Below are 22,276 nucleotides of genomic sequence, written 5' to 3' on the forward strand. Positions count from 1 at the left end.
TCTATAAAAGTGTGTGCTTGTATACACTTTTCATACCAGTGCCTCTACATGTATGTACATGTGTATTTGTGTGCATACATGCATGCATTTATGTATGTGTGTGTGTTTCTGCGTGAGTGTGTGTGCCCCCACCCCAAAGCGCCACGAGAGCTCATTACTGTGCGTCTTTTTGTTGTGGCCCGTAGAGCGTGGCGGACCTTCCCAAAAATATGCACATCACTAAAACAACAAGCCCGACAGAACAAAACACACACACATTAATAATGGAAGATAAAAAACAACCTTAGACATCAACAAAAACAGGATGGGGGAAGGACATGAGTGATTTTTGGGACTGCAGATGTAAAAGTTTCAGAGCCCTCAGGTGTTTACACCAGCCAGGAACGTAAATCCAAATCACTGAGATACTCTGATAACTTCCCCGTCTTCGTAAGATATGTTTTAAGTCAGTGGTTGTGTTTGTTTTACTATACTGTGCCTGCCCTCTCACTGTACTGCCCATTCTGACTCTCTTCTCAATGCATACTTCACTTTTGTGTTTCCATGTCCAGGTGGTGTGTGTGGAGGCGAGTGGGCGGGGTCCTAAGCTCCACAAACGTGTGTGTCTCAACCGTTTCCAGGATGTGGCGCTCTGCTGGTGGGACTTGGAGGAGTCCGGTGAGGAGCTGTGGCCCTGGACGCCCACAAGCACACATAGGAACAATGTGGTCCTGCTCAGCTGCTCACCTGCTGAAGGCCTAAAGGTACACACACACACAAAGAGCAAGGAAGAAGTTGCCAGTTCAGATAGTAACCCCTTGGGCCTGGGATTGAAACAATGGTCCAACCTTTTACCTGTGCAAGCATGCTGGAGGGGTGCCGGGGGAGTCTAATGAGGTTATGAGGTGGCGGCCGTTGCAACAAGCTGTAGCCATTTGTTAGGGAATTCAATTATACACTCACAGGTGAGTATAAGATGGAGTGTGAAATCACCAGGGAAACTGGGGCTGAAGGGAAATCTCTCGATCTACAACATATTTGAAACCATAAGATCTCAGACATCCAGAAGGAGCTTGGACTAGAACCATTGCTTCTTCACATTAAAAGTAATCTGATCAGGCTGCCTCGTATGGAGGTACTTTGGGCAGTACCATTTGGAAGGAGACCCCAGGGCAGACCTAGAACATGCTGTAAGGGTTACATATCCCACCTTCAGCTGTCCCAGGATCAGCACATGTTCGTTACGCCTGCTGCCACAACAACACAAGCCTGAAAAAAGTGACACAAATCAGATAGGTGAAAGAATGTATTTAACTAGGAATCCTTGAACTGTGTCTTGACTTCACTTCATGCCATTATTGTGACCCTTAAGGTCTGGATAATGTAAAACCAACATTGAAGAATCAGTGGTGATGAAGGCTGATAGTTGCGTTGCCTCACGTTGCCTATATCTTGGCTAAGAAGTTGCACTTCAACACACTGCAAGGACTACAGCCAACGACCAACTAACATACATGTTCTGTACCTACGTGACACGAAATAACTCTCCAAACCAGCAGGTGGCGGTACTCTGTATTCATCATTAAAAAAGGGAAACCAGAAGGCCAACAGGATGAATTCAAGAAGCTAGTTAACCACATGAATAACACAACCCAATGTTGAAAGAACAAATAATTTTTACCGTGCACAAGCAAACAGTAACACAAACAATTATAAACTGTCTCTGCTAAAGAGTGCAGTGCCTAAAGACATGATCTTACCTAATATAACAAATTTGTTTCGATCTCACACCATCTTGACCTTTGTCAATTGTTTTGAACTGCCAATCAGAGTGATTTCATTCACCAATGGGTTCAGCCTACCATGGCCGACTAGTGTCAATGGTACGGGACACGCCACAAAAACTAGGGCGACAGACACTCATTGACGGCCCGACATTGACTGCAGGCTGACCGTCGGCTTGGTGTGTCAGGGTCCTGAACCTGTCATACCTTAATTTTGGCTAATTGGGGAATTTTTTGCACAGATTCAACAAAACAATGCATGAAGTGATACATACTGTGGTAACACTTTATTCTTTGGCTGCAGAAAGTAACAAGCAGATGAATGGTGATTCATCTGCTTGTTGCACTTTCTGCAGCCTTGATAATATGAAGTCCACAGGAGGTATACTATTACTGTTTTCGCAGGAGACACTGAAGATCCTGCTCACTGCCTCTTTCAAATTAAATCAAGCTTTTTTACATCAGCCAGAGAGAACAAGCTTAAAGGGATACTTTACCTATAAATCGACCATTTGTATATCATATGCTCACCGCATGTTCAGGGAAGTATTGACCATACCACTGGATAAATGAGACTTGGATTATACTGCACAACGTGTGTGAGAGTTTGTTTTGCTGTTAATTGTGGTCCCCAGTGACTTCAGTACATGAAGAACGTTCACCTTTTTTTAATTCCATTCACCATGGAGGCATGCAAGAAAGTTTCCTGCGTGAATTCAGTGTAACACGTGGTGAGCAATTGATAAACAAATTGTCATTTTACAGGTGAAGTGTCCTTTTAACTAAATCTAGCTAATAATTGTAGTGACTAAATACAGAAAACAAGTGAGGAAATAAGACAGAGCAAAACATAAAATTACCATGACAAAAATTCTTGACTCTTAAGGTTTTTCAATACCCTTTTCAGCACTGTGTGAAGTCTTAAACTTGGTGAACAAATCAGAACTCCAGCTGTTTATTTTTAATTTTTTAATTTTTTGTTTTACACACACTCAGGTGCTCACACACACACACACACACACACACACACACACACACACACACACAGAGTGAGGCCACATAGTGAAAAAAGCAACAAAGCCGCTGTTTTGAGTGGAGACCTGTGTTGTCGTGGATGGGATTGGGGACGGTGTGTTAGTCACCTCAAGGGTGGCACCTCTGTGTTGCACCTCCATGCATCACCATATGAAATAAGCAGGAGAAGCTAAGCTGTGGTACAGCGTGAAGGAGAACGCCTACACATCCACACACTCTCTGTCTCTCCTTCTCTTACGCACACACAAGTCTTAGACACACAGCCCCATGGCCTCTGGCAAAACCCTACCCGTGACCCGATTCTATGTCAACGTGGGATTGTCCTTGTGCCAAAAACAGATGAAAGATCCCAAATTACCGAACTGGGCTTAACTCTACTCCTCATACCGTGTTCCTGGGTAAACATATGCAAAATATTTCACCACACCAGAGAGAGAAGGGAGAGAGTCTGCGAGAGGGAGGAAAGATGAGCGTTACCAATTGCATGCTAGGAAAACAAATTCACGCAGGAGAGAATGAGGGAGGGATGGGAGCTAGGGGGGCTACATGAATATTGAAATAAGCAAAGCAGATGCTGTTCACTGCTTTTACCGCTTCTTGTTTTTGGAACGCTCTTCACATTTATCACACTCCTTCACCTAGTTTATTCTCTCTGTCTCCTTCAACCCTCCTCCCCTCCCTCCCATCCTCCTCTCCTCTCCTCCTTCTCCTCCTTCCTTCCTCCACGCTTCAAGAACATTAAAGTCTCTTCGTGGGGCTGCGGCATCGCGCTCTAATGAAAGCGTTTGTTGTCATTTTTCAGATGCGCGGTGTGAAATTAAGCGAGCAGTTTATGTAAGAGCCGTGGCGGGAATCAAACGCTGGGCACACATCGGGAGACGCCAGCTACTTCAATCACTTCAAGCTCATATATATGTTCCTTTTGTTCAGTTCGCTATCTGCCGCACTAAGCCAATTTTCTAGCCAGTCTCTCGGCATTTAAAAAAGTCTGATTTCTTTCCCTATGTGGTCTTAATTCGTATGCCCCCCCCCTCCTCACGCTGATAAGTGGAGCCACGGCATGCAGGGGGGTGGAGGGTGGGAAGGAGAGAAAAACACATACATAGTTCGTTTTTATGCATCCAGTTAACATTTTTAATTATCCTTCCTTCATGCTTCCCTCCCCTCACCCCCCCACAAACACAAACACTCACACACAAACCGTTTCCTGGAATTTAATAATCTTAATGAAAAGAAAACACCAGATGAATGTTTTCTTGCTTTTTTTAAGTCATATTTGATTTTTGGTGGTTGTATGTGTTTGTCTGTGTTTGCAAACATACTTTTTTGTTTTGTTTCTTAAAGCGTTCGCGATCCTGTTATCTGTCACCAAACAGTTTCTCTGCAGCTGTTTGATCTGCATTTGTGTGATTTCTGTTTGTCTTTTAATTATTAGTGACTTTAGCACCGCGCCGCATGGTTTTTTTCTTTTGCAAAAACCTGAACAGATTGTCCACAAAAGACAACCTTAACTGAAATAATTTGTACAGAAGGAATGTGTAATTGTATAGCAATTAAATTGTACTGTACTTCATCCCCTCCACAACTGCTGAAGCACTATAAGAGCGCTTTAGAAGCTAAATTAACTGTATAAAATGGCAAGTTTTAGCTCTAAACATGAAAAGCTGCTGCCTAAATGTGCAGAATTGAAGCATTTACAGTAGAAAGCACATTTTCAGCAATGCACTGCAATCATAATGTGGACCATGAAAGGGTCGGGTGTGGAATCCAAAGTGCAGAATTACCCCCAAGCTCCACTGCTTTGTAAAAACCGCACTGCTTCCACAGTTTCGGGTCCAGTGAATAATGTTCCCCCTGTGCTACAATTATGTTCAGTGGTACCAATTATGGCAGTTAAGGTGTGAGGAATATTTTGGTTAGTAATCCCGCTGTGCCTGTGCATTTTCTCACATCAGTACCTCAACACTAACCCTAATTCACACACCTAAAACTTCCCCAGTCCCATTCCCCCCGCCTCCCTCCCCAACACCCCTCATCCCTTCATCCCTCGACTCTCCTCCGAGTCCCTCCGTCTCTCTCTACCCGTCTCTCCCTGTCTTTCTCTGCTCCGTGAGCTGGAAAATTGGCTTCAAAAGGCCACTGCTGTGAACAAGGGCCAGCCACACAGTTGGGCCCGTCCGCTTTATCTTTCACGCCACGGAGGGGAAAAAAAGGTGCCGGCGAGAGAGAGACAAGAAGAATGGAGAAGAATAGTTTTGACCAGTCACTGAAACCAATAACCAGGAGAAAGCTACTTACTAGAGGCCTCTCCCTCTCTCTCCCTCTCTCTGCATCTTTCTCTCCATGTCTCCACCCTCTTTCTCTCTCTTTACTCTCCTCCATTCTCACTCTTTCTCATCATCTTTTGTGCATATTTCTGTCTGTCTGTATCCCTCTCTTTCTGTCTCTCTTGCACATCCTTTCACTCACTTGCTCACTCCCTCTCTTGACCTTATTCATCATTTTCTATTTTATGCTCTCAGAACCAGGGAATACAGCACCTTAACATGCCACGATATAGTGTGGAGAGTTCACAGCAAAGCAAACAAAGCTTTGCTCTTATGAATATATAAAAATGACACCTGCATATTGTATTTCAGAAGTCCTTTCTCTGCACTTCCTTTAAAAAGTGGCTGTTGTTTTGCCTTGCAAAGTGTGTTGTTGGCCGACTTCATTCATGCAGCAGTTTGTAAAACAGGGCTGCAAATTGTTGCTTTAAAAAAATGAAAGAGCCTCAGTCAGCATTGCAAGAGCACCACATAGAAAATTCTCCTTTCATTCTCATCCCTGCCACCTGCTTTTTTTTGGTGGACATTTATGTTTAACATCAGTGGCAAAGTTCATACATGAATCAGCTGCAGATAAATCTATATGTCATCATTCGTGCGATGTTCATGTGTCATCATGCTTACGGTAGCATGGTTGTTTGCAGTTTAAGAGTTTGTGTTGAAAACCTCACAACCCTGAAAGTCTTGAGTGCCCCGTGCTCTAATCTCCTAATCAGCTGTGTTGCCTTCAGGGGCCTTTTGCTTGCCTTTGCTCAGTCCACATTGAATGTAAAACGAGGCACAGCGTGGCCTTAAAAACGACCCAGAGTCAAAATGCTGACTGTAATACATGTTGTAACTGTAAAAGAGGCTGAGGTGCAGTTTTTGCTCTGCATTTTCTGCGTGTTCTACTGCAGCACTGTTGGGATTTATAGACTGCATCCTTTTTAAATGTTGCACTTGTAAGAAACACTCAGGTCCAGTTTAGGTCAGGGTACAAATCATGTAGTTTAGGTGCTGAATATTGGGTATAAATGTCTTAAACCAAGTAACACTGAGGAAGTTATAAATCAGTGCACTGATGTTTGAGGCCTATTGCTTTCTGTATGACAATGACATGATTAAACTACAGTTGTGAACGTAAGTCTGATAAACCATGCACTGATCGAACCTGTGTTTATTCTCCCACATCAGAACATGGTTTTTGTGTATGTGTCAGAAGTAAAAACATAAGTTGGTCTTGAACTCTCTGAACTCTTTGGCTCTTGAACCAGGCCATGCAGTGTTTGCTCATCGCCTCTGAGCTCGAGCTGACACGGTCCCCCCCTCTCGTTTCCTTGGAGGGTCACCTATCAGGGGAGGCAGAGCTGAATCAGCTGCACCTCATCCCTCGATGGTGCCACGGTGGCATGCTGGCACAGCGGGCAGCGGGCACTAGCAAGCCGGGCACGGGATGAAAAGCTGAGAGGATGAGATGTGGTTTGTTGGGAGGGGGGGTCAGGGTTTGTGGGATGGAAGTAGGTCTTGTGATTCCTGTGACAGCATTCTGTGAGATGGACTCGATGGACTCTCGCCCGCTTTGTGTTTGCGTGCAAGTTTGTTTAATGCATGTGTCACTTTGTCCCCTGCAGAAATGTAGCTATCCAGAGAACCGCACCCTCCCAAGGATACCCCACCCCTAACATGAATTGAGCCCCTCTTGCCTGCTGCCTCAAATAAACACACACACACTGCACCCACCCCCTGGGGAGCAGCAGGAGCTAGCTCTGGGGGATTATGGAGAGGAAAAAAAGCTTTCAGGAGGACAGTCATCTGCTTCTCTCCTGCTGTAGACCACGAGCAGGCAAAAAAACCCTCCCTTCCTCCCTCTAAGTCCCTTTTTGGCAATGCCTGCCAAAAAACTGGGCCGGGCAGCTTTGCGAAAGGAAAGGAAGGCAGGCAGGCAGGCGATCCGTCTTTCTGTCTACACGGCGAAAAGAAATGGGCTCATTTAGCCAAAGCTGCCACGGTCAATGCAGGGCTCTGATAGAGGCTTTGGTTAGGTGAAATCCCTCCTATAAAGCTCTGTTAGAGACTGTGGAACTGTTGGGCTGCTGTTTAGCACAGGCTGATGTCTCCTGTCATCCACCTACTGTTCGCGGTTCCTTGTGGGTGTTTTATCGACACTACCACCCGTGACATGGCCTTTCTCCATCACTGTCAATGCTTGCATGCTTAGAGGGGCCATTGTGCCCACTTCCCACCAACTGGTTATGGTCCAGGAGCAAATAATCTGAATTCTGGATTTGACCATCGGTCTAATAATTCCAAGCTTTCTTCGTGTATCATCCTCTTTTATACTGAAAAAGGCTTGTTTCTTGTCAGTCACCATGTCTTGTGTTGAGCGCTTGGCTTCTCTTGCAGGTAAACAGAGGAGGTTGTTTATCACCGGGTGATGGGTGCCAAGCTGTGGCATGCTCAGGGAGAAGATGTTGTTGACCTTGAGTTAAAATGGAGCTCTTATCATTACCTGTCTTGATTGACAGCCTGGTGTTTATGAGCAAAGTGGAAGGCTCTATTTCTTCCATCTCCGGGGGGTTTGGGGCTGCTGCCATGGTATGACTCATTTCTCGGTCTTTCTCTCACATGTTCTCTCCTTCCTCATCCTTCTTTTAGTCAGAAACAGGTTTCTTCATCAAAAGTGCTGGCATCTTCCAGCTGCTAAATAGAAGAACATGTTAAAACAACAACAAAATTATGAGATCAAGTTCCACTTGTGCTGCTTATACGATGCTACGACTCTTAACTACCGAGGGGGGTACTGGCTGAGTCCTCACTCTAACCACACCAGCATCTGGAGGGAAATTCCAGGACCAAAGACGGGTACAGGCAGAAATAAAAACAGAGCATGAAGAACAAATTCTGCCTACAGATTTTATTTAAGCTTCAGTAGATTTGTAGTGAAGTGGGTGGAATTGCAGAATGTATTTCTTTACAGAGTTTGACGGCTTAAAGTTTACAGTAACTTTAATGTTTCTCAACACACACGTGGGAGTCTCCTGGATAATTTGAGAATGCAGTAGGTCTATGTTACACTCACTGGTTGTGCATATAACTTAATTTGTCCTAACAGTTCTCTATCAGCCCCCAAATCAAAAGTGCTTAAAGTTAATGCAAATGTTAGCATGCAAACAGAGTGTTAGCGTGCTAACATTTGCTAATTAACACTAGACACAAATTGATTTTGGCCATACTATTTACATGCATCACATGCATCACTGTCCACCTTGTAACCCGACCCCCTGTGTCACTCACCCCTGAGGTATATTCCTAAATCTAGCTTCAGGACTCACTGTACCTTTTACACCATGGTAGGGTGGTCATTCCTCACTTTGAGCAGGATACAGCAGTGGTACAGTCTATATAAGATCATCTCAGGTACATTTCCAAGTTCCGTTAGCCAGAAGTTTTAATTTTTTCAAAGCAGTTATAATGTTCGCTCACACAAATGGCTTCAGTTTAAAGTGCCTTTTACCAGCAGAGAGGCTGGTAAAACAATTCTGCTCTGCTATGATCCCTGGTCTGGGAATGATCTCCACGCCAAACTCAAACTCAAGACCCTTATCTCTTTTTTTTATTTTAAACTTTAAGGTCACTGCTAGCTGCAGCTGCTTCAATTGACTAACAAACTCTAGACTTACTGGTCTCACTTGCAAAAGAGGTTTTAATCTCAATGTGAGGTCATAGTTAAATACAGGCTATGTATGTACACACAGTATGGTTAGTTAGTTTTTCAGGTATTTAGTATAAACTGTAATAGTTTGAAGAAAGGTATTCACACATCCAACTGTCTCTGGTGCAGGTGCGTTGAAAAATATCACTTGAGTCTTTGAACAGAAAGTCCTGCACACTGCTCTTTCTGCTCAGCATCACAATTTATTACCATGACTAACGTTTCGGTCCTCCAATAAATTGCGGAGCTGAGCAAGAGCAGTGTGCAGGATTCAAGCATAGTCAGTATAAAATGATGGACATAGCCACCATGATGTCACCCATTGGTTTTTAGACTACCCATTTTGAAGCCTCGAGTCTGGCATTTCGGCTGTCGCCATCTTTTTTAGAGCCAGAAGTGAGTGACCATACTTGAATCAGAGGGTGGAGCTATGGAGGAGCAGGGGGTGGACCTGAATAAGCCACTGAATATGCCTTGAAGACAGACTGTCAGTCATAGCTTCCACGCCCTTAATTATGCATAACTTTAACTCTTAATAAAATTTAAAAGGCCAAGTTATATACAATTTCATGTACGATACACCCTCTCTCCTCTTCTCTACATTTTCTCCCTCTGAAAGGTCCTCGGCTCTGTCCGAACAGAAGGCAATCCTCTGGACTGCTGCTTCAGCCTGCTCCAGCCCTACCAGCTGTTAACAGTAGAGCTACCTGCAGAAAACCATGGATTCAGAGAGGGGTCCTGGGCCGACACCTGTGTGTATGAATGTACACGAGGGCGCCTGCACCGCTTGTCTGCTAACCGCATCCTGCTACCATCCCATCCCATCTCCTGCTCGCGTCACCCCTCTGAGACCACAGTCCTCCTGGGCTTAAGTGACTCCTCCTTGGTCCTGTATGACCAGCGACGGGGGGTCTCTCTCCTGGCCTCCTGCCCTGTGCCACCCACCCTCCACGCCTGGCACCCTGCTGGGGCTCTGGTCGTGGTAGGAGGAGATCATGGGGAGCTGACGTGCTTTGATGTGGGCTTGGCACCTGTTAACATGGCACTGGTAGCAGAGGAGGTAGCTTCAGCTGCCACGCTAAGACTAGATCAACACCTGCGCTGCTGTGGAGCACTGGAGGGACTTCAGTGGGCGTCAGGCCTGGAAGGAGATGTGCTGATGTTGGCCTTTCATGGGGGACCACTAGCAGCCCTGAGATTCAAACTAGGTGGGTGAAATAAGATTCAGAAATACCATCTGAAAACCAAACTCTTACAGATGACTCATAACAAGAAATGTGTAGATATTTGTGGATTAGAAACCAAAACATTGGGGCGTCAGCTAACAATGATATCCCTTCTTACATAACCTGTTGATTATGTCTAAATAAGGTGATGTCTTTAGATCGCAACTGTTCAAAAATCCAAACATGTTCAATTTGCAATGGCTATGTTTACATGCCCACTAATATTCCACTATTTTTCCTTTCACTTATCCTTTCCGTAACCACTTATCCTGTTGGGGATTACAGGTGTGCTGGTGCCTATCCCAGTTGACACTGGGCAAGAGGCACATAGAGACAGACAACCATTCATATTAACATTCACACCTACGGGCAATTTAGAGTCACCAATTAACCTGCATGTCTTTGGACTGTGGGAGGAAGCTGGAGTACCCAGAGAAAACCCACGCTGACATGAGAATGCAGTTTGAAGAATGCAGTTGAAGGAATGACAGAGGAAGGCAACTGAAAAAATCCTATTTTGATGCAAAGAAGCAAAATGGCACTAGCAGCAGATGAGTCCACCTTTTCCATATTCTGACATTTTAAACATGTTAGGGCAAGTTAATCAGAGTGGTCAGAGTGGGCACAGCTGTGTATAAATGTGAACATCAGTGAAAAATCCATTTTCATTAGCCATGTAAACAGCGTAGTAAGAGTATTGTTATTTTTTCTTTTGGAATAAAGGCAAAACCTCTTAAAACCAGAATATTTTGCACATCTAAGCATAATCTATGACCTAACAAAGAAAAACAGAAAAGCCTAAAATTTGAAGAGCCTGAAGAAAATATTTGCCTAATGATTATCAAAATTGTTGTCGATTCATTTTCCTTTTATCGGCTATTGATTAATAGCCAGATTATTTCAGGAGTCCTTCACAGTGATTATTATTATTTTATGCACAAAGTGGTAGAAGTTAAATATCTCAGAGTGTTGAGCAAACAGTTGCACTGCTTTGACCTAAAGCTCTATTTCACACATAAGTCTCTGCACCACTGTGAGCTGACGTAGAGATTTACATGTGAAATGTGTGAATCTCTGTGAAAGAAACTACATGACCTAGCTTTTGATGATGCTGTCTTACAGTGATGCAGCAATATTTATTCTAAGATGCTGCCTAGAGTAACTACACTTAAGTTTCTTTACATTTTATTCCATATGCAATGATTGTAAATGTAAAATCATGTCCAAACCTTCCACACCATCACAGTCCTCCTGATGAAGGTGCCCTCCTCCCTTCAGAGGCTCTCCCTCTGTTTTGGATCTGACACTGTATCTGAGCCCCGCTGTGTAAATATGGCTGCTGAACGGGTCGTCCTCTTACCTCTCCACTGCTGAGGGAAGTTAATTTGTTGACGGGCGGGAAGGTTAGCAGGAGTCACGCTCTCAGAGGTCATTCAATAATCGCCCCGGGGCAAGAGCCCCCCAGGTGCATTCTGGGATGCATTTTTCCGATAAATCGTTTACAGTGGCTGCGCAGTCCCTCGGGGCCCCCAGATAAAGTTTGCCAATCAAAATTTTTCCGAAGCAGCCACCACAAACACACGCATACACAAGCACACTCATACATACACACATACACACATTCAGCGTCTTTAATTGTGACTTTGGAAAGAAGATGTGACAGTGGCACGCAGCTCTCTGCTGAAGTTTGAAAGCAGGAGTGTGGGGGCGGAGGGAGAAAGGTAGAAGATTGTGTGCATTTGAGTTTGTGTGTGTTTGAGGGAGTGTGTGTGTTTGACTGTGTGTATCCAACTGCGTTTGCCTGTGTGCACAGGGAAAGGGGAGGGTGTCTTCCAACAATAGCTTCCCCTCCTCTGATCGTCTGCCAAGGTTTTGATGAAGAAAGTCACTGCACGTCTTTTCTCCATGATAATTCTTCCCCCCACACACACGTGTGTGTATTCTTCTATTTCTGTGCTTCTATGCACACACACACACACACACACACACACACACACACACACACACACACTCCAACTCATTTGTTTGTTTGCTTGCGCTCCTTCTCTGTATTGACTTGTTTCATAAGGCCCGCTACATGACAGAAGGAGTGAGTCGGGAGACGGCGAGGAAGAAAGACTTGGCGAAGTTCCAAGTTCTCTTTTTTCCATAGGAGGCAGCCCTCCCTGGTGCCCCCCCACCCCCACCCTCCTGCCTGCACCGAGTTATCTCATCTGGGCACACGTTGGCCGCGGCTGGGCCTGCACCGGTACAGGCTGTGGAAGGGCAGACCGGGGAATGGGCTGCACGGCACACAAGGAAAATAGTCATTTTTTGTAGGAATGTAAAATATTGCCGATGTTTTATAAAGAATTACATAACTGGGTATACAAGTAGTGTTTAAAAAAAAGAGAAGCCAACGTATCTTTATTTAATATTTATTTTAGATACATACTATAGCAGAAAAAATGTATCAAGGTAACATAAAAGTGGGGTGACTTTTATCAAATGAGTCTATCCAAGGCATCTATTTGAGTTTAAACCAACCAGCATTTAATTCTGGAAGCACATGGCATTCACTGAATAAATAAAAAAAGACACCTTATCTCGTCATAAGGTAAGAGATAAGTTCTAGTAATCATGAGATCCTGATGTTATACTATAGTAAGGCCCTACGCTGATACCGTAATAACGTTAACGTTAGCAGATTTTTAAAGTGCGTCAACCATGAAACACAAGGACAGTACTTCTGGTCAGTGTTTTTCACAATAAAATTACTATATCTAGACTACAGAAGCCCATTGTATTCACTGAATAAATAAAAAAATCAACGCATTATCTCGTAATGATAAAATAAGATCTCGTAATTGTGAGATAGTATGTTGATTTGTTTTAAAATGATCGACTAGTCTCATTCCTAATTTTTAAATATCATCCTTGAAAAGAATACTGATTGCACAAAATTAAAACAAACTGCGATTCATTTTTATTAATATTAGGCTATAAAACTCACTCATTAAATAGTCTTAAATTTCAATTTCTGGGGTGTTAAATGCCACAGACATTTGATCTAATTTCATTTATCCATGTTTTAATTTGTTTTTGTCAAAATGAGTCAAGCTCATCTTCATAAAAGTCCACATTTCTAATGTCACAAATCTTTCAACCTACCTCTGAAACTAATCTTTTTCTTTATACTTGCACTTACCTGTTGGCAAACTGTAGATTAATCTAGCTCACTCTAATATCCCTACATAAATCCTACCACTGGACAGGACTACATATATGCTACTTACCTTTATACTTATCTGCAGTGCTTAAATAAAAAAAGATCAGGTTAGAATAATCTTGAAAAGATCTTAAACAGTATAAATTTATGTGTGTGAGACCTACAGACACCCTGTTAACTGGATGAATGTCCACAACATAACAGTTATAATAGCAGTGCTGTCTTAATTAAGAAGACTTTAATGCTAAGGTATCATCATGGTCCTTTGAGTTGGACTCTCTGTCGGTAGTTTTGTCTCTGAAGTCTACTTGCTGTGTTGACGGAGCACAGCCTGAGTGCTCATTCTGTGTTGCTGTTTGTTCGAGCTGCTGCTGACCGTGTTGTTGTGTGTCTGAACTGAGCTGGTCAAATAAGTTAGTGTAGACAGGTGTGAGAAAGAGCCGACCTGTCTTTGCCACCACAGTGATCCATTGTCTCCGCTCAGAGTCAGCTCAGAGCAGACGTTGACGCCCAACTCGAGGACCCCTTACACACATAAACATAGACACACACACAAACTGCACTACGCTCAGCTGATGTATTAGCCACATTAGCCCACTCTTAAGGGGATTTGGGGGCTTGCTAATTGCCAGCTTGTCATTTTAATTGCTCGAACAACCTCCCCTCCTCCCACACACAGACATACACACACAACTTCTGCAATTAATTAGACAAGAGTCAGTGGTGACTTTGCCTGCCTGCAGCCTGGCCCACTGACGGTACCGCTGTCAGTGATCACCTTCTCTGTCCAGAACTGTGCCGCCAGCTGTATCAAAATTTTGTTTAGTTGATGTTAAAGCTTAACTACAGCGTAGCAGAATATTACAAAAGCGCATTTGTAAAAAATGTCGGTTTGAATTTACAGAGAAGTGAATCTACAGTCGTCTTTTATGGCAACATGCATTAAAGTGTTGTGGTTTGGCTCCGCTGCTCTGGTGCACATCAGCCTCTCCCAAAACAAGTTACTGATTCCTGTCACTGTTGCGTTACACACCATTGTGATCAGGTCACAATGGACAATAATCACCCCTGGCATTCAACACCTGCACTTCTCGTACGTGTACTCTATAAAGCCACAAAAACACCAAGCACCGTTGCCCTTTTACAGACAGAACGAGACACCTCTGCTGCCGGGAAGGGTACAAAACCTCATCCTTTCATTATTCAGCAGAGTCCTGATGTACATGCACACACACATGTACACACACACACACACACAGACACAAACAAAAGCATAATCAATCACCTCTGGTCAAAAGGCATAATCAGTTGTAACATTGCTCTCATACATACTGTATGCTCAATGTTTTTTAGATGTATTTAAGTAGATGGTGATGAGGACACACACCAGGGATTAAACCAACGTTCAACCTAATTGATTGATGATGTCAGTCCAGCCGATCTAGTACAGCTTTAGAGTTTAGACCGATCCACTAGACACTCACTTATCTGCAGTAAGTGCTTCCAGAATATTCTACATGAACACACACAGCAAAACCATTGTGCCCCACTGTGTGAAGATTCAGCTCTTTCTTGACAAAATAAATGAGGGGAAAGTTTAAATAGTTGTTTCAGCAGCTGAAGTTTTGCACATGTAATAGAAAAAAATATCCAATATAAACCAGTGTAAAATAAAAAGAAATTAATGATAGGAGGGTCTGACATGATTGACGGACAAAGCCTAAAAAATCTTGCCAAATTTGTTAAGTTTTTGTCTTTTTCTCTCTTTGTTTCTATCCCTGAAGTCAGACTTGCTGAAGTTCCTCTGGTTTTGCTATGAATTGTTTTTGGCTTTGAAAAAAATAGAATAATGATTTATTTAGTATTAGTTACCTGACAGGTATCAGATGACGAGATGAGACCAGAGTGTTTATATTATTTCATCAGTCTATACTTCCTGTCACTGAACGGGATCCTGGTGCATTTCGATCTTTTTAATCCATTGTTTTGTGTTGCTTTATTTTAGGAATGCACCGAATATTCGGTAACCGAGTATATTCGGCCGAATATTGCAAAAAAAACACACATTCTGTATTCAGTGGAATAAATTAAAAGCAAGGCCGAATAATAGCGGCGTGTTTTGATAACGCAATCAAACAGCGTGCCGTGACAGGCTGAGTAAAATGTCGGCAGTGTGACGATCCAGCCGTCACCGCACTCGCATTTGCGACTAAAAATAGTTTTGAGCGAGCAAAATAGACTTAAATCATTCAGCACGCTGTGCGAGCAGCCTACAGATTTCAACCAGCAGCAGAAACGAAAGGTGAATCCCATCGATTGTGGGTTGAACGGGGGTCACAGACACAGACAGGAATGTATTCCTGTCAAATACAGCGGCCATAGGCTTACCGGCGACGGAGAAGTCGGCTCCAATAATATCCTCTTCTTGGCGTCATGACTGCCCAGAAGTACCTGAACAGCCAAGCCAGCCGAACACAGGTATGTGACGTGTCAGGAGAAACGAGCCGTGCATGGCCCACAAACCTCACTGCACTTTATGGACTGTTCTTTACTTATGAAGGGGAGGAGGGTGGCTGGTTGATTCTTATTTTATTTATTTATTTTATTTTGATCCCCCCTATGTTAATCACTTATTGATTTGAAGTATGAATAAGTCAGTAAGTAATTTATTCCATTGAAATATCATTGATGTATTATAGAAAAGTGATTTATCTTTTTATAGATGACAAAAGGCACATCTGCCTCATTTTCACTGTGGTATCATGATACTACTCAGAACCATAATATTTTCATTGGTATCGTACAGTGGGTCCCAATATTGGTACCGTGACAACACTATTCTGGAGGGGGTTCATCTGCAAAAACTAATGAAAAACTAAGCCATGATACTCGGTATTCGGTACTCGGTATTCGGCCAAGCGTTTAATATTATTCAGCTTCGGCCACAAATTTTCATTTCAGTGCATCCCTACTTTATTTCATGTTATAATAAGCTGAAACCAAACTGTGACTGTATGTGACAGGGGCTCTGACGGGAGGCCAGATGGGTCCTGGGGAGCTGCTGCAGCAGAGGCTGCGTTGTGGCCAGGTCAGAGAGGCACTGGGCATCCTGGAGGCCATGGACTGGAGCATCATGGGAGACGAGTGCTACCGAGGCCTGAGCTCGGTCACCAACCACCTGCTGAGGCTGGAGCTGAACGCAGAAAGAGAGGGTGGGTCGAACACTTCTCGATAGATAGGTTTTAGTTTTACTAATATTTCTGTAAAGAGTCAAACTAAAGTAGTCAAAAAACAGCAGATTTATTTAGATTTTTCTGGCAGTGTGACACCAGACTGAATAAGACCCAAAATACTCACTGAAAAAGGCCCCAAAAAAGATAAGAGAGGAGGCTTTTATCTTGAAGCTTAATACAGTTGCTGCTAAATTATTTTATTATGTTAGCTAAGCAGTATAGCCCAAGGGTTTGTTGTTTTGTGAGCCATTTATGGCACAAAGAAATTATTTTTTTCCCTTTGATTTTTTTTTTTTTTTTTTAAATTTATATTCAATTTTTGAGCAGTAATTAACCTGTCACTTCCTGAGAGCCTGCTTGCCAGCTGAAGATGCGGAACTGGGGTAACCTGTGCCAGTCTAAGCTCTACTAGTAATTTTGAAATAACTTTAAACTACATTGCGCTTAATAAAGTGAAATCTTACACTTCTTACACAGTTACACTCAACCTGAACTATTATTGACGTTACAGAGCTGAATGCTGTCCCCTACCACATACTAAGGTTTCATTCTAAGGTTTCGGACATACTAAAACAGTCTCACATACTGTTTTTGCCTTTTTTTTTTAACGTTTTTTAAAAGTTACTATAAATCAAGAAGTTAATTAATACACAGAGAAGCAACGGATTTCACTGCGACAGCCATGTCATCTTTTTATACCTCCACACTGGCGATAGCCGTGGCTGGAGGCATTATGTTTTGTCTGTCCGTCCCATGAGCGCGATATCTCAAGAACGCCCTCAGGGAATTTCTTCAAACGTCCACTTGGACGCAGCAATGAACTTATTAGATTTTGGTGTTCAAAAGTCACTGTGACCTCACGTTTTCGGCCATAACTCATGAATTCAAATACTGATTTTGGCAACATTTTACACAAATGTCTAACAAGATAAAATGATGGAGTGATGACATTTTATATCCCAAAAGGTCAAAGGCCAGCTTCACTGTGACATCATAATGCTCTGCAAAAACACTTTGCTGGCCATTATTCAACATCATAATTCAGGAACAGAATGGGAGACATTTGGTGGGATACTGAATTAGTGACACTAATCTCGGGTGTCTATGTTGAAACTGTGCTCATTTAGATCTTCTGTTGTAGAGGGAAGATGTATGTGAAGCATCATGTTGGTGAAGATTCTCAGTCACCCAGGTCATGGTAATCATAAGTGCTATATTGTAGGCAACTGGACTTTCTGAGTTTCTTGACGTTTCACATCTCATCCAAGAGGCTTCTTCAGAAGAACTGAAGAGAGAACTGAAGAAGCCTCTTGGATGAGAGGTGAAACGTCAAGAAACTCAGAAAGTCCAGTTGCCTACAATATAGGACTTATGATTATGTGAAGCATCTATATTTAGAATCCGTAGATAATTTGCAGCATCATCCATATGTGAAGCATTGTCTACTGTCATGACTACATATGAGTCTGGACAGACATGGATATAAACTGCAACTTGACTTGTTTGTGGAGGCATTAATTCAAGTCTGAATAAATGATAGTGTAAACTGGCAATAGAGAGCTGGAGCGCCTGTGTCATGCAACAAAGGTCCCTTGGCTGGAATCAAACATGGGACGCTGTGGCCTTTAACATTATCTTTAAAAATAAGAACAGGACATTTATGAAACGTGACTTTGAAGTTCTTATTGTGTGTGTTTCTGTTCTGTCTGCAGCCCAACTCGAAGCAGCTCTGGGTGTGTTTTACACCCCGCCTGTTCCTCTCTCTGATGTGGTGATATTAGAGCACAGGGAGCCGATCAGCAAGTGTGCCCGCCGCTTTTTTCACCACCTCCTCAGGTAACGCCACCTACTCTGTGCTGTCGCTGTGGCCCTAATAGGATCTTCTGAGGGAGACATTTGTTTTGCATAACTCTTCAGAAGGGGGGGGGGGTCAGAGGTCAAGGTTGGCTATATTAGAGTTAAATGCATTTGAATATATACATAAACAATATGATCCTCCGTCAGACTGAAGAAAAATAATTGAAAGCCGCTGCCGGTGGTCATGAATACTCCACGTACACAAATTTCCAGACTATTTTTAAGGCATTACCAGAACATTTTATTGGGTGCAGAATCAGAAGAAGAAAAACGGTCCAAAAAAGGTCTTTGTGAAAATGACATCCATTGCAGATACAATTTAATTCCGCTTATTTGCAGCGCACCATTGCTATTTTAAAAATTCTAAAAAGGAAATGGCTTTTGAATTTCATTGCACACTGATGCAGCTTTGAGTCATTCATAAGGCAAAGCACCTCACATGCACCTGTTTAGACTGTTGTTTCATTTTCCCTTCTGCCATGAGAGCCTTTTGAAATGCCTGTTTGACTGAAATAGACCCTGTTGTTCCCACACACTGCTGCTTACTGCTCTCCATCCTGCAATTACCTCCTGTTTCTCCTCTCTCTTTTCTTTCTTCTTCCTCTGTAGCAGAGCTGGAGCGTTGTTTGGCATCCCTCCTCCTCTCCTCTCTTATCACCTACCTGCATTCTTTTTCTCTCCATCGACATCAAATGAAGGAAGCCCCCCACACACCTCCTCTCTCTGCTTGTGTTTGTTTGTTTCATGTTGGCTCTAGACAGGGAAAGTTGAGGTGTTTTGTACTGGGAGATACAGCTCTCTCTCTCTCCAGCTTTAATTCTGGATAATAGGACTAGGACTCGCTACTCTCAGTTCAATTATTGACAGTTGTGTGTATGCAGCGGTGTGTGCTGATTGAGGTGTGTTTCTGTGTGCAGACCAAAGGAAGGAGAAAGTACACACTACTGACCTATCCATCTATGAGTTATAATCCAAAGCATGTATTTTAAGATTGATGATTATTTTTCTTTATTGTCCAAATGTTGTTGTGCCTCTCTTTAACTGTCTCTCCTCCTGTCCCTCCTCTCCTCAGACACCAGCGCTTTGAAAAGGCCTTCCTCCTCGCTGTAGATCTAGATGCCAGAGATTTATTCATGGTGAGTGAAAAGTAAATTTCTCTGTTGAAGAAATGAAAAGAAAAAAAAATGCAACACTCTCTCAGGAACAAAAGTGTAAAAATTACTCAAATAACAAAAAGCATTTACAGGTCTTAAAAAATCTTTAAAAGCCCTGAATTCAGTTTCCTCAAAAGATGGTGTTTAAAAGTCTTAAATTTAATTTTCAGAAGTTTTTGATATTGTCTTTAGCCTGCTGTAGGCAGTAATGTTAATTATTAGACCTGCAAAGATAAATTAATTATTTGTCTGAAAATCAATCAATAATCTGAGTAATTTTTAATTGAAAAACAAGTGAAAATTCTCTGATTACAGCTTTTAAAAAGTGATTATATTCCAGTTTCTTTACTCCTCTATGATACTAAACTGATATCCCTGGGTTGTGGACAAAACAAGACATTTGAGGATGTCATCTCGGGCTTTGGAAAGAACTGATCAAGATTTTTCACCATTTTTCTGACATTTTATAGACCAAATAACTAATCCACGATTGAGAAAATAATTGACAGGTTAAACGATGAAAATAATCATTAGTTGCAGTTAAAACAGTAACCTAAAAGTTAAATCATTGCAAGAGGTGACTGTTGTTGCAGGGGACCATTCAGTACTTTTTGTTGATTTTTTTTGTTGTCGACTCTGTGGCAAACAGTTGTACTGCTCCTAATTACAGAAGCTAGGAAGCTCATGGTCTCATAATGGGCCTTTTACATTGCTTATCTGGGTCCATGTTGCAGTGATTTAATTAACTGCAGCATTAGGAGTTACTATTATATACTACTGGGAAGTATAAGAAAATATTATTATGATAAATAGTCCTTGACAATATTGTCTTTGCAGGTTTGCCGTCATACATCCAAATTACTGGTATAAAATGATTGCCTTCTATGTGGTTTTATGAAGGTCTTAAAGAGGAACACCACCTACATTAAGAATTCCAGTGTTATTTACATGGTGTAGGAAAATTAAATCACTATTTGTGAACATGAGCTACTCTCTCTCAAAACCAGAAACCAGAGAAGTAAATCTAAAGCTTGTCATGGCATAGTGTATAAAGTCTGGAGCTACTCCTAAATGATCTTTATTCTATTGTGATGTTCTCTGTTTTGAAACAGAACATTCCCCTGGCTGCACTCAGTGTCATAAGATAAGATAAGACACACCTTTATTGATCCCATAATTGAGAAATTCCATCTATAACATCTATCACTATTCACTGTCTAAGGAGCAGCCCAGACTTTATACCCTGCTATGACTTCACAAATTTGAGGTTAAGCACTCTAGTTTTTGGATTTGGGAGACAGTTGTTTATGTTTATTAATATTTTTGGACTTTCATATATCATAGGAATAACTTGTATTAATTGTAAATAGGAGTGAAGTTCCCCTTTAAAAAGTTGTAAATTTAACTTGATGAATCCAGTACAACTCCTGAAATTAAGCACAAACAGTTTACACACATCTTCATCAGTGGTACGACATGATAAGGAGAATATTATGAATCTTTTTTTCTGACGTTGCATTTTAAAATCTCAAAATAATTGGTATCATCTGTTTGGTTTTTTTTTTTGTTTGTTTTTTTTAAATAATTTACCAAATGGGCACATTAACGTTACTCAGAGCAGGATAGCGGAAACAAAAACACTGTTTGGATTTTAGGCAAAAAGTTCTTTAAACTCAGCACGATGGGAATCAAGGCAGTGGAGTCCCACATGCAGAGTGAGAAACACAAAATCACCAAGAAAACTTCACAAACACAGTTCTGTTCTTCCCCTCATCTCCGCCACGAGACAAATAAGTCATATATTATGTTAAAAACAAAAACAATAAGGCAAAATTGTCCTTAACCCAAAGTATGTTTGATGTTGGTTCAAGATTTTTTTTTCTTCAGTTTTGGTTATTGCAGAATTTGGTCTTAAATTTCGTTACGAGTGGCATTTAAAAAGTCTTAAAAAGGCTTAAATCCAACTTGTCTTAAGATGTAGGAAACCTGCATGAGGATCACGCAGGGCTTAATCCGAAATTTTGGTCTTTGATTCAAGGGGGAGTTTGGCTTCTTGTTTTTTAGCACAGTGTTGGAGAGAGAGAAGGGTCTAACGTGCAAAAGAGTTTTTATGTTAGTGTACTCCAGCTTCATTAATACTACACAACCTGTTTTAATTGTTCCATGACTTGTACTCTTGTTACGTTCATTTGCACATGACTTGTAACCCATACAAGTGCACGTGTGTGTGTGTGTGTGTTGCATGTCAGAGAGCAGGTGTGATCTCAGTATGGGCCCCTATCTTTTCACAACCTCCACGGCCTTTTCCTCTCCTCTCATCTTCCCTCTAACTCGCTCTTTCTTCCACTCCACGCTGAAATGCTCTTCTATGTGTTTGACCCCCTTTTTCATGGGGCCCCCTTTGCTCCATGCTTCACCAACACCCTAGACATTAATACAGACCCCCATACACACACACACACACACACACACACACACACACACACACACACACACTTGCTCCCTCAATCACACTGATAGCACTGGTTCCAATTACCTCCCCACTAAGTAGTGCTGCTGGGAAGCCGAATTGAAAAGGTGGAGTCGAGCCTGTGGACCTTGAAAGAGCGCAAAGGGAGGAGGGGGAGCAGAGAGGAGAGGAGGGGGGTGGTGGTGTGGATGGAAAGCTATATGACAAACTAAAAAAAAATAGAGAGAAAAGAAGCAAGGTCTTGCTCCGTCTCTTTGGAGGTGTGGAGAGATGAGTGAGGAGGAAGAGAAGGAAACAGAAGATGAGCTCAGA

At 42.3% G+C, this 22,276-nt stretch overlaps 1 protein-coding gene across 7 annotated transcripts in view; it reads left to right on the top strand.

Annotated features, from left to right (window-relative positions):
- The window catches only part of LOC125903203 (WD repeat containing planar cell polarity effector), a 113,151-nt gene that overhangs the window by 56,473 nt on the left and 34,402 nt on the right, over positions 1–22,276 (top strand). For all 7 annotated transcript variants that reach the window (XM_049599970.1, XM_049599964.1, XM_049599968.1 and 4 more), the window contains 5 exons: positions 552–743; positions 9,436–10,024; positions 16,274–16,462; positions 18,196–18,319; positions 19,413–19,476. In XM_049599970.1, coding sequence (XP_049455927.1) covers positions 552–743; positions 9,436–10,024; positions 16,274–16,462; positions 18,196–18,319; positions 19,413–19,476 — 1,158 coding nt within the window. The remainder of the gene's footprint in view (positions 1–551; positions 744–9,435; positions 10,025–16,273; positions 16,463–18,195; positions 18,320–19,412; positions 19,477–22,276) is intronic.

This window comes from Epinephelus fuscoguttatus, linkage group LG16 (assembly GCF_011397635.1).
Source record: "Epinephelus fuscoguttatus linkage group LG16, E.fuscoguttatus.final_Chr_v1".
Taxonomy (NCBI): Eukaryota; Metazoa; Chordata; class Actinopteri; order Perciformes; family Serranidae; genus Epinephelus; species Epinephelus fuscoguttatus.